Here is a 15,914-nt window from a genome sequence, read left to right on the forward strand (position 1 = left end):
CTCTCTCTCTCTCTGTCTCTCTTTCTCTCTGTCTCTTTCTCTCTGTCTCTCTCCCTCACTTTCTGAGACTTTCTCTCTCTCGCGCTCTCTCTCTCTCTCTCTCTCTCTATCTCCCCCCTCTCTTTCCTGTCTCTCTCTATCCCCTTCTCTCTCTCTCTCTGTCTCTCTCTCCCTGTCTCTCTCTTTCTCTCTCTCTCTCTCCCTCTCTCCTCCCTCTCTTTATGCCCATCTCTCTCTACCCCCTTTTCTCTATCCTCTGTCTCTCTCCCTCTCTCTCTCTCTGTCTCTCTCTCTCTCTCTCTCTCTAATCTATATATAGCCATATAGCCTATATATGTTATATATATTCTCACAGAGAAACAAAGAATGCGTCTGAGTGTTCTAGGGTCTGCTGGGTAATAATAATAATAATTGTAAAAGTAAAGCTTTAAAGTGCGTATAGAGTGTGTTGGAAAGCATGAATACAGTAATAATGCACAGTTCGATTTCGTCAGGACTGGCCTCAGTAGTTCGAGGGATCCGTAGTTCAAGGGATATCTCACAAAGATACTGAAGAAAAACAAGGGACCGCTGGCACAGTTCGATGGATACGTGATTTAGAGGTGTTCTACCTATCCGTGTTTTACAGTATAACATTAATAGCTCAAATTCGCGGAGATCTGCCTCGATAGTTCAAGGGATCCATAGTTCGAAGGATAACATGAACAGTGTGATAATGGCATCGGCTATGTCAGAGAATCAAGGGAAGCAACAAAGTTTGCTACTTTAGGGGCAAAACAATAGATTGTATCATAATGCACAATCCTTCCTCTCGCCCGCTCCACACAAGCCTAGCTAGATAAGATAATCATTGGGCACGCCTGTGGAGCAGTGCGCTAATAATAGCACAGCTAGCTGCTTATGTAGAGGGGGGAGAAGTAGTATTAGTATATTTACCGACCTTTCCTTTTTCCGGTTTTATTAAATTATTTTTATTTTTATTTTTAAAAATGTATTATTATTATTATTATTATTTTGTCATAAGTGCACCTCAAAGGACCTCTAGGGCGGCGTAATTATTTCAACTCTTCCGTGTTTGTGTTTGAGCTTCTCGTAATTACAAAGAAAAAGAAGTAAAAAAATGGGGGGGGAAATGGAACCACAGGCACAGTTCAGTGGATGTGTGATTTCCTGTCTTCTGTGTTCGACCTATCTGTGTTATGCTGCATGTGCCATAGAAATGCATTGACCCCTTTCTGTCCATCCATCCAACCATCCATCCTGTCTCTCTCTCTTTCTTTATCTCTCTCAGTCTCCTTCACTTTCTCTTTCTCTCTCTCTCTCTCTCTCTCTCTCCCTCTCCCTCTCTCTCTCTCCCTCTCTCTCGCTCTTTTCTCTCTCTCTCTCGCTCTTTTCTCTCTCTCTCTCTCTTTTCTCTTCCTGCTCTCTCTCTCTCTTTCTTTTTCTCTCTCTCTTTGTTTCTCGCTCTCTTTGTTTCTCTCTCTCTCTTTCTCTCTCTCCCAGTTTCTCGTTTTCTTCACCAAAACAAGAGGTATTGGGAGCAAGATGGGGCACATGGAGGACAACAGCTTTCCAGAGGCTCTTCGCGGAGATTCAAACATCTGAATCTATACATATTATTATTATATTTTTTCTACATTGTTTAAAAAAAAAAAAAATGAAATTCTAAAAGCCTCTACATTGTTTTAAAAAAAAAAAAGAAAATTTGTATTTAAATTTTTAAACATGGTCAAAGAACAAGACAAAACCATCTTAAGGTATCGCTACAAAAAGAGCGTCTGTCAAAAGTCCTGTCAAACATAAGTCAATGACTGTTCACTTTTGACTGAAAATTATGTTTACCTGTCTCCTTAAATGTTTCAGGAATCCTGCTGGAGTTCACGATACATGTACTTCTGTTGGTGGGACTTCCAAAAGTCAATCCCTGAAGTCGAAGTCACAACAAGACATTCAAGATATCGGGATCTACTGACAGTGTTGAATTCAGCAGCTTATTATAAAAATAGAACACTTGAAGTGTAAAAGCTTCCCCCCCCCCCCAACTTTATGCTCCTGGGAAAAGTACTCTAAGTCTAACATCCAGAGATCTGTATTTGTACCGGTACTTTATGTTTTATAGATTTAATTTGAATGCTCCTCAAATGAGTGAGCCATCTTGCTCTGCTTCGTTCTCTCTGAGACGCCTTTTGTTGATCCAGCTAGGGAAGATTTAAGAATTGTCAGCAACAAACTAACAGCAGTGGCACTAAACAAGGCATGTGAAGATGGCGATGTATGAAAGCTGTTCAAAGAAAGAGAAGGATGCGAAGGAGGCTGAAATTGAAGAGATCCAGTCTTGTTATCCAGGCCGGTGTGAAGTGATATTTGATTCTGACCCACCATGTACGCTTGTTTTGGTTCAGCCTGTTGAAGAATCAAGTACCATCATTGAGCTGCAGTTTGGTTTAGAATACCCAGATGAAGTGCCAGTGGTTTCAGTGACTTCTAAAAGCCTCTCAAAATCTGATACCAAAAGTCTGCAAGTGTTGCTTGATGAAAAAACTTCCCAGTTAGCAGGACATTTGATGGCAATGAAGCTTTTGGGGACGAGTGAGGAATTCTTAAAAACTTGTGTTTCCTCTCAGGGCACCATTAAAAATGAAAGAGGAAATAGATCTAATAAGAAAAAAGGAAAAGGTGAAAGACAGCATGACACGCATACAGTGGAGATGTTGTCGGATGACCAGATTCAGATTAGTAAAGGAAAGAAAGGCAAAAGGTCTAGACGTAAGGCTCGTTATAGCAGTGATAGTGATGGGGATGTTTCTGATCTTTATGCAGAGAATGGTTTGAGTCCATTTGGTGTCGCCGACAATAGTTCTGTAAGCAACAACACACTCTGTCCAGGAGATTCGGTTCAAATAGAAATGCGTCCAACTCATTTCATCGCTGTAAGAATCACTCATGCAGATATTCGGGAGAGTTTGACGCGCATTCAGAAGGTGTTGGTTGAAAAGGAACCATTGCTGAGCAAGGGCACTTTCACACCTGAGATGCTTCACGTGACTTTATGCGCGGTTGGACTGGACACAGAGACAGAGGTATCACAGTGTATTTCTGCATTAGATGGAATGAGATCGGATCTCACTCACGCCCTGCCTCGCACGCCACTTACAGTCCATGGCATGGCACAGTTTTACAACAGGGCTATCTACGCTAAGGTAACACACGGAGATGATTTCTTACACTTCCACTCCACACTAAGAACAAAGCTTAGAGAACATAACGTTGATATACGTGATGAGCATGAAGGTTATTCCCCGCACGTGACGATCGTTAAAGTGAAAAGACCAGAAAGACGATTGTTTGGTTCTCGAAATATAAGACCGTCTATTTACTCCGACTTTCTTGATGTTGTTCATGGGCACCAGGCAATTGATGCTCTATATTTGTGTGCAATGGATGGACAAAGACGAGAAGATGGATTCTACACAACTCTTCATGAGTTACATTTGTGAAACCCTATTAGAATTAATTAGACATATTTTTAACATCTCAGGACCCACTCACTTGAAAAAGACATTAGGACATTGTAATTCCATCTATAGTATCTGTTAGTTACTCTCTCCCACAACACTTGAGGGATACAAGTTGGAGGTGAAATTTTTAATTGATTTAAAAACATAGATCTACCTTATGAAATGCCATCTTGACAGTTAGAATTTTTTATTAATTATAGTACAATGTACTCTTATGTTCATAATGTGAAGTTCGTATTGCTAGAAATTATGGTGTGATAGTAGAAATGTTTTCTTGTATGTTAATGTTAATCTAAAGAGCGTATGTATGCATGTCCATTCTCTCACATTTATTTTTAAAAGGGTGACCTTATTTAGGCCACATATGGCCTAAATAAGCTAAACCCCCCTCCCTTACCTTATTTGGGCCACAGGTGGCCTAAATAAGCTAAACCCCCCTCCTTTACCTTATTTAGGCCACAGGTGTGGCCTGAATAAGCTAAACCCCCCTCCCTTACCTTATTTAGGCCACACCTGTGGCCTAAATAAGCTAAACCCCCCTCCCTTACCTTATTTAGGCCACATATGTAGTCAAAATAGCCAAACCAACGTAAAGCATTGTTTTCTTTACAAGTTACGTTATTATCTCTTTAAAAACTCTTCACATCCATTTTCCTTCACAGCCGTATCGTACATGACATGTGATGTAGAATCAATTTAAGGTCCTTTTAAAGGTGACCAGAAAATAAAAAAATTATTTTATGATCTTCACTTGCACTTGCAATTTTTTGGACAAATTAAAGTCTACCTAATTATATTTTTCCCCCTCATTTTTCTTCACTATAAATGACAACTGGCATGTATTGTTTTCAGTTATTATCAAGAAAGTGGATAGGCGGACTACGGGGTCTATCTAGCCAAAAGGATAGGTGGTCCCCGGGGTCTACCTAACAAAATGTTAGGTTTTAAGATGTGAACCCCGGAGTCAGCGTAGTGAAATAAGTAGATTTAGGTTTACCTAAGGATCGGTGGACCCCGGGGTCAACATAATGAAATAAGTAGATCTAAGTTTATTTTATAATAGGACTGGCGGAGCCCGTGGTCAAAGTAGTGAAATTATAAGTAGATATAGGTTTAATTAAGGATTGAAGAACCATGGGGTCAATGTAGTGAAATCAGTAGATCTAGGTTTAATTAAGGATTGGTGGACCCTGGGGTCAATGTAGTGAAATAAGTACATGTAGATCTAGGTTTAATTTTAAGGATTGGTGGAACCTGGAGTCAACGTAGTGAAATAGGTAGGTTTAAGGTGAACCCCAGGGTCTACCTAACGAAACACTAGTTAGGTTTTAGAATAGGTGGATCCTGCGGTCACCGTAGTAAAATAAGTAGGTTTAATCAAGGTGTCCCGGGGGTCCACCAATCCTTAATTAAACCTTCTTAATCCTCTATGGCCTTGGTGACTCCGGGTTCCACCAATCTTTAAAGAAACCTACTTATTTCACTGCGGTGACCCCAGGGTCCACCTGTCCTAAAACCTAGTACCAATCCTTACTTAAACCAAACCTTATTTCACTACGGTGACTCCGGGGTCCACATCCTAAAACCTAGTATTTCGCTATGCAGACCCCGGAGTCCACCTATCCTCTACAGGACTATACTATTATTATCAATTTGCAATTTTCATTGATTAGCATTTTTGTTTAAATATAACATTGAATCAGAGTGCAGGGGAGACCGAGGCGCCCGGTCGATTCGGTGGTCGGCTTTTGTAGATCTATGCATTTTTTACGGAAAGCCGTATTACCTAACCCTATTACTAGATCTATTAGTGTTGTGAAAACTTCAACCTCTACAGCTCAGGCGTCAAAAGATGCTGGTAAATAATAATAGATCTACGTCCTGAAGTTTCATAATTTATTTTTATACAGAATAACACAGTACACAGTCAGTAGTTTTTATTTCATCGAGTTATAAAAATGGCCTTCGTATAAAAATTGCCTTGTTTTCAGAAGCAAGTTTTAATAGTTCTAGTTCTACCTAATCGATTTTCATGCGAATTCAACCATTTTGATGATCTTTCTTTTCCTTTTAAAAAGATGTAGATCTAGGCCTGTCGGATGTGGCAATGCGAATAGCACTGAGTTGTTTAGATCTAGATCTAGACCCATCAAAACACGAGGCTTCGTGGCCGATCACAAAAGTCTACAGGGCTTATCGAGGCCGATTCGCCCTGCCGCGAGCACGTTCACTAAACTGCCTACTAGATAGAATCTACTACCAAATATTCTCCACACGATCTTTGCTACTACTACTACTAGGCCTACTAGCCTACATGTACTACTACGAGACAGTACGAGAGAGTGTCACTCAGGCAAAGATAGTGTAACTTTGACTCAGCCACGTAGTATACACACTTTTTATACCCCAAATTTAACCCGAAAGTCCATTCGGAGGATTTGACCTTTTCACTTGACCAAAGTGTGCCAAAATGGTAGCCTAGCTTTTGCCCCTCCATGAAGGAAAAATCCGGCCCTCATTCAAACCATTGGAATTGAGCAAAATTTTGCGTTTTGTGCTTTGTTCTTTACAATATTCATTATGGTTATGATTTATAAGTTGTACACTGAGGCAAAACCATACTAAATGAGAAAGGGGCACCATTATGAAAGTGGAATGAACTCAGTTGCCTGAAAAGGGTAGTTTGAACATGTGTGGCCTAAATAAGCTAAACCCCCCTCCCTTACCTTATTTAGGCCACAGTCCACTGTGGCCTAAATAAGCTAAACCCCCCTCCCTTACCTTATTTAGGCCATATGTGGCCTAAATAAGCACTCCCTTTTTAAAAATAAAATACCGGTAGTGAAATGGTATAGATTTAACGTCCATATCAACACTGTTAGGTTATTTAAGAGGCGGGACCTCGGAGTTTAACGTCCATCTCAGAAAGGACCGAGCCAAGCGGGAAATACGTGTTAAGTGCCTTTCCTTTCCCAAGGACACAACATCCGCCCGAGCTGTGGCTTGAACCCCCAAACTCGCAATCTCATGATAACGAGTTGGTAAGCCTAACCACTAGGCCACCGACGCCACTATTTTTCACTTTAGATGAAGGTAATTCCTAATGGGGTGCGCTATAGTAGGCCTAATAATCTGCATTGTTTTATTTGTTTATTTTTTTTATTATCATTATTGTTATTATTGTTGTTGCTGTTAGTAAATTGCAGTTTACTTTCAATTATTGATAACACTATCTATGGAAATAAGCCTTCCTTGGGGCTGTGGAGAACACTGGTACAGTCTGTTCTGATAGATTTAAATGTACATGTTTTACAGCTCTATCGACATAATTTTGATCATTTAGGAGGCTGGCTTCTACCTGCCAATCAAGGTCAACCTGGTTGAGAGGAAAAATATTATTATAGATCGAATTTGCACAAAATGTTTCATTTTCAAGGCCCTGTTTAAAATTCAGTAGCTCTGCAGTAGACTCTAATTTGAATTTTGCTCTAACAGATTGCAATGCATTCTTCATGAAAACACACCATGTAGGCCCTATTCATCATACGGTTTACCAAAAATGAGAAAAAGTCACGTGTTCAGTAAAACAGAATTTTTATTTAAATAAAGTTCTCTTTTCTCTAGATGGTAACAAACTTTATAACATAACAAATGGATTTGTCTTTATTGAATGAATCTGATGTACACATGTAGGGACTTCCCTCATAGGCTGACTTGATGTACAGTCTAAAGTATAAGGGGTGGTGGTGGTTGAAGTTAGTTTTGCTGGAACTATAACAATAATAATAATATATTTTTAATGTGGTAAAACCTCGGCATAACATACCCACTTTGTGCTCAAGATTTTGAACATCTTACCCGAAGTACACATTAGGCAAACAGAGTAAAAATAGCCTACTAAATGGGCCTTAGGGCTTCAGAAAGTAAACCTTACGCCGATCGTGCATTTGAAGCTGTGTATGTTGTACCAAGATTTTACTGTAATTGCATTATACAGCGCTCACATCCATGCTATACAGCGCTCACATCCATGCTATACAGCACGCTTTATGTGTGTATGTTGTACCAAGGTTTTACTGTAATTGCATTATACAGCGCTCACATCCATGCTATACAGCACGCTTTATGCGCTTTACAACCAACTTAGAGATCTATACCACAGTGAAAAAGGAAAGATTCCCATCATAAAAAGAAGAAAATTTGGAGGGTGGGGGGATGCAATGGCATGTTTGTAAAATTGTCTGCATTGGTGTAAGATTGTGTATTTGCTATTCTTTGTATTTTGTATGTTTGTGTATTTAAATATATATGTAGGTATATTTATGAATGTGTATATGTATGCCATGCCAATGTAACCAAAATTTCCCCACAGGGATCAATAAAGTCTAATAAAGTGAAACTCAGGGAGTCAATGGTGTATGACATTGAAAAAGGCTTAAGTGTTTAGAACATTGACATTGACTTTACACTGACAGAATACACACACAGTTAGTTGTGAAACAGCCTAAAGGGTGCCAGCCCACTTGATGATCTACTAGCCTAGTTTTAGTTAAAGTTTTACGGCACTTCATGAATATAAGTCGTAAAAGTGCCGAAGATTGATTAGAGGTGTTACTAGAGAGTAACATACAAAGAAAAGAAGGAGAAGTGAGATAAGAACGATAGATGCTTCAAAGAGAAGAAGGGGCAAGCCACTCCAGAGCACCTGCCAACCACCCACTCTTGGTGGTCTACCTATCTGACCGCGGTCTACCTATGCTTCTAAAGGCAAATGGTTAGGGCTATGCTTAGAGTAATTGGTTAGGGCTCGGTTAAAGGTAAGAGTCAGGGTTGTTGATTGTAGTTGACTAGTAGACAGTCAAGTCATGGAACAATTGTCAGACTGCTCCAGTGGTAGACTGTCAGGTGGACTACAAACATAGTGGTAGACCTTAAAATAGACTACAAACATCGCGGTATGCTATCAAATAGACTACAAACATCGCGGTATGCTGTCAAATAGACTACAAACATTGTAGTAGACTGTCAAATAGACTACAAACATCGCGGTAGACTGTCAAATAGACTACAAACATTGTAGTAGACTGTCAAATAGACTAAAAACATTGTGATAGACTGTCAAATAGACTACAAACATCGCGGTATGCTGTCAAATAGACTACAAACATTGCGGTATGCTGTCAAATAGACAACAAACATTGCGGTATGCTGTCAAATAGACAACAAACATTGCGGTATGCTGTCAAATAGACAACAAACATTGCGGTATGCTGTCAAATAGACAACAAACATTGCGGTATGCTGTCAAATAGACAACAAACATTGCGGTATGCTGTCAAATAGACCATTAAGAGGACTGGCACCGCATACATTTTTTTTCGGGTGTTTGGGAAGCCCAAAAGGGGGCTGTAAATTTTAGGGTTAAGAACAGGAGAGTAGAAAGAACAGTAAGTCTTTTCCACATTGTGCTTCATTTCCTCATTCAAAGGTCACTCTCAAGTCTTTGCTGGCTTTTAAAGTTTTCGGTAGATCTAGGCATATTTTACAACACCAAATGTATCTAGGTAAGACCTTCTTTTCCATTACATCACGCACACGCGGAAGTGCACACACACACATGCGCATGATGACACAAATGCACAACCACACACACACACACACACACAAACAAATTGTCACTTGTTCAAAAATTTTACCATACAAACATTACAATAACAGCAATCAAACAAGAAACATATATATATTTTATACATATAAATATATATATATACGTATAAATCACACAGCACAGAAAAGGTGGAAAGGAAAAATCTCCTAGAGTAGGAGTGGCAGGACACCAAAACTCTCCCTGTTCGTTCATCTCTGAAAATCACGTGTAGAAAGAAGCAAAGTCACAACAGGGACAGCCATGATGGAAGTGCTGAGGAAACCGAGATGAACAGAAAGAGGAACAGGAAGGAGTGCTCTCATACATTTATGTGAAAAGTGAACAGTTTGGTTTTTTGGGGGGGTTTTTATAGTAGAGAGTTTTACGGCGCTGGCAACTGCATAATGTCATATGAGCGCCAAGGGGTGGGTGTCAACAGAGAAGTCTTTACAAGGGATCAGACTTATTCTGCTCACCTCTCTAGCCTCAACAGCACAAGGTCTGCTTCGACTATCAAGGCACCCCGGAAACAACGGGTCACAAGAGAGTGACAAACCTACAGAAGAAGTAGAGGGAAATGACAATAGTAAGGATTAAGAAAAAAAAAGCAGCAGTTCCCTGTTGTAGATCAGGCACAGTTATGAGCATGACATGATGAGTCAGCCCATTTACAATTGTACTGTGCTTGAATGAGAAATGTTCCCCATTTGGGAATGGCCTAAAGACACTACAGTCAGTGGCACTGCCCCGGCGGGTAGAACAGTTTGTGCGAGACCCGTCACAGAGGCTGACATATCATCCCAAGACAGACGTAGGCTAAAATAGCCCGAAAGCAATTTCAGTATGTCCCGTGAGTAGACCCAGTAATATTGATATTCAAAATGAATGTGGCCTATGGTGAGTTGATAATGATATATATTGATTTAGTTTTAGTAGAGGTTTTACGGCGCTCGCAACTGCATAAGGTCATATGAGGGCAAAAATTTCTCCCCACTCAGGACTCCTGCATGCGACAGCGAAACACCTAACCACTACAATTGTACACCACAGAAGCCAGAATAGTATTGTCATCACCGAAAGCAAGGTCCTGAGACATCACAAAAATACAGATCTACTCTAGAGACATAACAGTCTCAGCACAGATACCAATTTACTTAATAACGATGCATACTTTATCCTAAATGTATCTAAAATGAGGTCAAACTCATAAAGTACTATGCCATTTTACAAAAGTTCTTTGTGAAGCAGTTTACCAATACAGTAGGCTTACAGGTCTGCAACATGTTTTGCTTCAAATCTGAGTGTGACTTAGAATTCGACAGCAAACACGATGACACTTGTATTTTGTATGAGACAAAAATTCCATGAATAGCTTTACCAAAAAAAAAATGAACCTGTTAGAGATTTCACACCACATAACAGAAACAAAAGATATATTTGTCTTTCATGGTAATCAAATGAGAGAGCAATACTATCACTAGCTGCACCCTGCAAGTTTTCTGTACTAACATCGCTTATGTGTAGTTTTAGTAGAGGTTTTACGGCGCTCGCAACTGCATAAGGTCATATGAGCGCCAGAAGATTAGGTGTTAACAAGAGAGTAACAAATATAAAAAAGAAAAAGGGGAGATAAGGACGATAGATGTTTGATAGGAGAGAAGGAAAATCGTTTACGAGGGCCCAAAAGGTGTGGGAAAAGCCACTTGAGAGAACAAAGAACCTCAAACAGAAGAACATTTAGAACACAGAGTAGCATCCTCAATCACTTCTGACAAATTTGAAACTCTCGGAAACAGAGACATGTGGGACAATTCTCACCCTGCTGTTTAGAAGATTTCCCACAAAGTAAAAGCAAAATACACACACATGCACACACAATTACAATACTATAATACTAAAGGAAAGGGGCCTACACATGGAAAGAGGTAGGCCCACCGGGTAGGTGGGTAATTTATCACCAAATTTCAGAACCGTATACTATACTTTTTTTTTTTAATAGTAGAGGCCCCGGGTTTTACGGCGCTCGCAACCAACTGCATAAGGTCATCATATGAGCGCCAAGTAGCCTATACTCTACAGTCAAACCTACTAATGGAAGCTGTATAAGAAGAGACAGGAAACGTGGCCAACCATTTTATTTAACACATCATGAGAAGCTTTGTCGGCCAACAAAAAAGCGGAGCAGGATGGCCCAGGATATGATAGTGATAGTATAGTATTGATAGGTACCACACTCCGAATGTAATGAGAAGAAAAAGAAAGACAGTAACGAGCTAACTCAGCGAGTTGAAACCGTTCAACTGAAAATTCAGATAAATTATTAATGAAACAGTGGGAAATTCCCCCACCGCCTTCGCCCAACTTGATACCCTGTGTAATGCAACATCAAGAAGCTGTGCCAAAGGGGGGTGGGGGTGGGGGGGTGGGGGTGGGGGTGGAGATGAAAGCAGACTAGATGGGCAAAATATTGAAGACAATCATAAAACTATGAACACATAAACACAGAAAGGGAAGGGGGGGGGGGAGGGGGTGTGATCCCAAAGTTGACATCAGACAAACACTCAGAACACAGGAACTACATTATATTATATATATAATATTATTGGCTAGTTCTTCAGAAGTATTATACTAAGCCCAAAATTTTGAATTCTTTTTTTCAATTGCAGTTTTTTAAATCTGCAGTAGCAGTTGCAAGTGCTCAAGAAATATTTTGCATAATTTTCAAATTCTAAACATTGAAAAAAAAAACCCCAAGAAAAGATATATAATACAGTTACAATATTTAAAAGGAAAAAAAACCCAGGTGTAATTGTTTTTTTTCTTCTCTCTCTCTCCTGAAAAAGTTAACTTTCTGGCTTAGAACAGTCAAACAGCTTGCTGGGGATACGTACAAAGATTGGCTGGTGAGGCCACCTTAGTTGACAATACGGTTCAACCAGATAGGGTCGAGATCCTGAAATGTCTTTCTCACCAACTGATTGAGGAGGAAGATAGGGAGGCAGAGGCCAGTGCTGCCGTGGAGAGGATGATGCTTTTGGGAATGAAAAAAGGAAGCGGAAAATCTGGCATCCTTGCAGGAAAGAACAGAAGAACGTTCAACCAGATGTGCACTGGCACAATCAGTAGAAGGACCCTCGGCAACATTTTGGAGAGAGCAACGGAGCATCAATGGACATGTCCGGAGTGCAGGGATGTTGCTTCCTGAAACAAGAACAAGAACAAGAACGTACAAAGAACAAATCCCTCCCAGAACTTCCCCCAATGTGTCCTTTGTGTGACTATGCATATGAGACTGTGGAGCATCACCTGTTCCACTGCATAGCCCTAAATGACATCAGAGCTACCCTTCTCCCTCCGAGACCTAACTTCGACAACACACTCTACGGAACATTACAGCAACTGCAGCAAACCTGCACTTATCACTACATGGCATTGGACAGAAGGGCGAGAGCCCAGATGTTGCTGGATCGATAACAACAACAACAACAAATCCCTTACTTGATGGAATCTTCCAAGACATGTATATGATGTACGGCTAGTGACAATGACAAGAGAAAACACGCAGTTGAACACGATGAATATTCGGCATCAAAAAGGAATCGATAAGTTCGTAAAGAGAGGAACAATAAGCTTGTAATAAACTGTGGACAAAATGTAAATTTTAGCAATCAGAAATATGCTTGAATTTCAACATGACTGAAAAAACATAGATTATATATATATATATATTATTATAAATATATTAATTCATACTCCTTCCAAATTAGTGAACACATCTCCTTGTATTTGTATATATTTCCTTATCAATCAAGATAAAAGAAATTGTGCGTATACGACAAAAACATTTCCGACAAACCATACCAATACTGTATACAGTCATACAATCAACCATCAATACCATCAACCAAACAAAATCCAGTCCTTCTACACACTACACCTACATTAAGATACACTATGTATGTGCCGATGCATTCATATATATATATAGTCGCTTTTATTTTAAAGACGAGTGGGCTAACCCAGATTTCAGGGGTTTCCAGAAATCTTGACCTACACCAAAAGTAGGCATTGTCCTACCTATAGGAGAAGTTTGGTTTCATTGGTGTGTATATTTGTTTGGTTACAGAGACAACTCTCCTTGTCTTTTAAAGAAACTGAACAAGGGGCAAAAACTTTACTTTCGATTTCCTCAAAACAGCATTTTTCGGGATAGCCCTCTTGTGCTTAAAAGCAATCGTATGTGTGCATACACACACACACACACAATAGAGGCGTTAAACCATACCATTTTCCCAGACAAACACACATTTATATGATACTTTTACTCCTTTATGTTTGCAAACACAGACACACACACACATACAAAGGCTTATGTACGTGCGTATTTGATCTACATGATACATACATGTGTAGCAATATATGACAAAATGAGTCGCCTGCTGCACTTGATATCAGGGAAAACCGTGCTTTTTCAACACTGTGTATTTGTAATTCTCCAACTCTACTCTAACTTTAAGAGACTTACTTTGCTTTTACTTTTACTCTATTTTTCTGATCCAGCGGCCATCTGGGTTCTAGGCCTTCGGCCTTAACACATGGAGCTTTTAGTTTTAGTAAGTTTTACGGCATTTGCAACACAATAAGGTCATATAAGTGCCGAAGAATAGAGGTGTCACAAGAGAGTTTTAGTACATAGAGGTATTACGGCGCTCACAACTGCATAAGGTCATATGAGCGCCAGAAGATTAGAGGTGTTACAAGAGAGTAACAAACAAAAAAAGAAGGAGGGGAGATAAGGACGATAGATGTTTGATAGGACAGAAGAAGCAAAAGCAAACCACACCAGAGCACCTGCCAACCACCCACTCACAAGAGAGTAACATACACAAATTAAGGAGCAGGAGAGACAAGGACGGTAGATGTTTAAAAGGAGGAAAGAAGGAGCAAACTACACCAGAGCACCCGCCAACCACCCACTGGAGCTTTAAGTGACCATAATTTTCCAATAAAAGCAGCTAGAGTGTTTGAGTTCTGAGTTCTGAGTAAGAGTAAAGAGATGCACATCCACACAGCAAAGGTCATATAATGCAGGAAAGAGGCTAAACAGATTGACAGAAACAGCAAAGGGAAACAAGAAATGAAGTAGGACCTATCAGTGGTACCCTCCATCCACTCACAAAGTAGCCACTTGTAAGGAATTTTTAAGTTTTAGTAAGTGTTTTACGGCACTTGCAACACAATAAGGTCATATAAGTGCCGAAGATTTGAACAAGAGAGTAACAAACACAAAAAAGAAGGAAGGGAGATAAAGACGATAATAGACGTTTGACAGGAAAGAAGAAGCAAACCACACCAGAGCACCCGCCAACCACCCATCTTGTTAGGAATGAACAGATCTTTAAATAGATACCCATAGTGTAACCTTCTCACAATGTGACATGTGGCTTATTCTGTCATTTTGCTAAACATAATATATCAGTCTCCGTGGTTTTATGCACCAATTATGATAATTTAGCCAAATTTGATCATTTTTTGCTTACTTTCTTATCATTTTCCTTCATCATTCTTTGTTAAAATTAACAGAATTGCATAACTTCACATTTTTGGGCTCAGTTTGCATAATTTCATTTTTTTTGTGTGCATAAAACCACGGGGACAGCTCTATGCACGGGTAATGTGGGTTCGCAGTATGTGTGTGTATTTGTAAACGTAATAAATAAATGTCAAAATCTTATATCGGTAAATTTTTACTTTCATTCACGCACACAGATGTACGGCTTTTAATGATCAAACCAGAGTATATTCGACAGCAGATCACACATATATGGCCACTACAAACTACAACCGTCGCAAATATCATCTTTAGCTTCAGCTTTCGTATGAGTTTTGTCAGCACTGGTTACACATAATAATATGTTATAAGTGCCGAAGATTAATGGTGTTACTAGAGAGTAACATACAGAGAAAACGAGGAGGAGAGATAGTTATAAGGAATAATTATAATAGATGCTTGATAGAGAGAAAAAGCAAACCACACCAGAGCACCCGTTCACTGCCTACAGCAATGTAGGGTGGGTTTTTTTTTTAATTTAATAGGTGGTCACTAAGACTTAAATCCTTTGTTTGTTTGAGTAAAGAAAAACACATCGACACAATAACAGCTATCTGTCCGCGTGGTTTTATGCACCCCGCATAATTTAGAAAAATTTAATCATTCTAGGCATAATTTCTGATGATTTTCCTTTCACATTCTTTGTTAAAATTAACAGAATCGCATAATTTCACATTTTTGGGCTCAGTTTGCATAATTCAAAAATTTTTCTTGCATAAAACCAAGGGGACAGAGCTATAAAGTACAGTACAGGGAAGAAGCAAGACGGATAGACAGAAAAAGCAGAGGGGAAAGAAAAGAAGTAGGACCTACCAGTGGCACCCTCCAACCACCCATTATGTATCCTTGAGCAAGAAAAAATAACTCTCCTCTCAAACAAGGAGCAGCACTGACTGCTGGGACCAGCCGTGGTGTGCATGACAAACTCTTTATTGATCATGTATTAACTGCTCTGACTTGATGTTGCTTGTGATATGCAGAACACATAATAAATAATAATAAATAGCATTTGTATAGCGCATGTCCCCACTCGAAAGCAGGCTCTATGCGCTTTACACTCTATTATTACCTCAGCAGACCATAGAACACTCAGAAACAGTCTCAGCTTCCCGGGAAGCATACAATACAACCAAATAAT

General features: G+C 39.6%; 2 protein-coding genes across 2 annotated transcripts in view; both read left to right on the forward strand.

Moving 5' to 3' along the window:
- LOC106012638 overlaps nt 1-3,859 on the forward strand; it is a 5,070-nt gene extending 1,211 nt beyond the window's left edge. The window contains exon 2 of the mRNA XM_013086164.2: nt 1,864-3,859. Coding sequence (XP_012941618.1) covers nt 2,265-3,497 — 1,233 coding nt within the window. The 5' untranslated portion in view covers nt 1,864-2,264 and the 3' untranslated portion in view covers nt 3,498-3,859. The remainder of the gene's footprint in view (nt 1-1,863) is intronic.
- The window catches only part of LOC101849949 (alpha-tubulin N-acetyltransferase 1), a gene marked incomplete in the record, with an annotated part of 361,461 nt that overhangs the window by 256,129 nt on the left and 89,418 nt on the right, over nt 1-15,914 (forward strand).

The sequence above is a fragment of the Aplysia californica genome, unplaced genomic scaffold, assembly GCF_000002075.1.
Source record: "Aplysia californica isolate F4 #8 unplaced genomic scaffold, AplCal3.0 scaffold00441, whole genome shotgun sequence".
NCBI classification, from domain to species: domain Eukaryota; kingdom Metazoa; phylum Mollusca; class Gastropoda; order Aplysiida; family Aplysiidae; genus Aplysia; species Aplysia californica.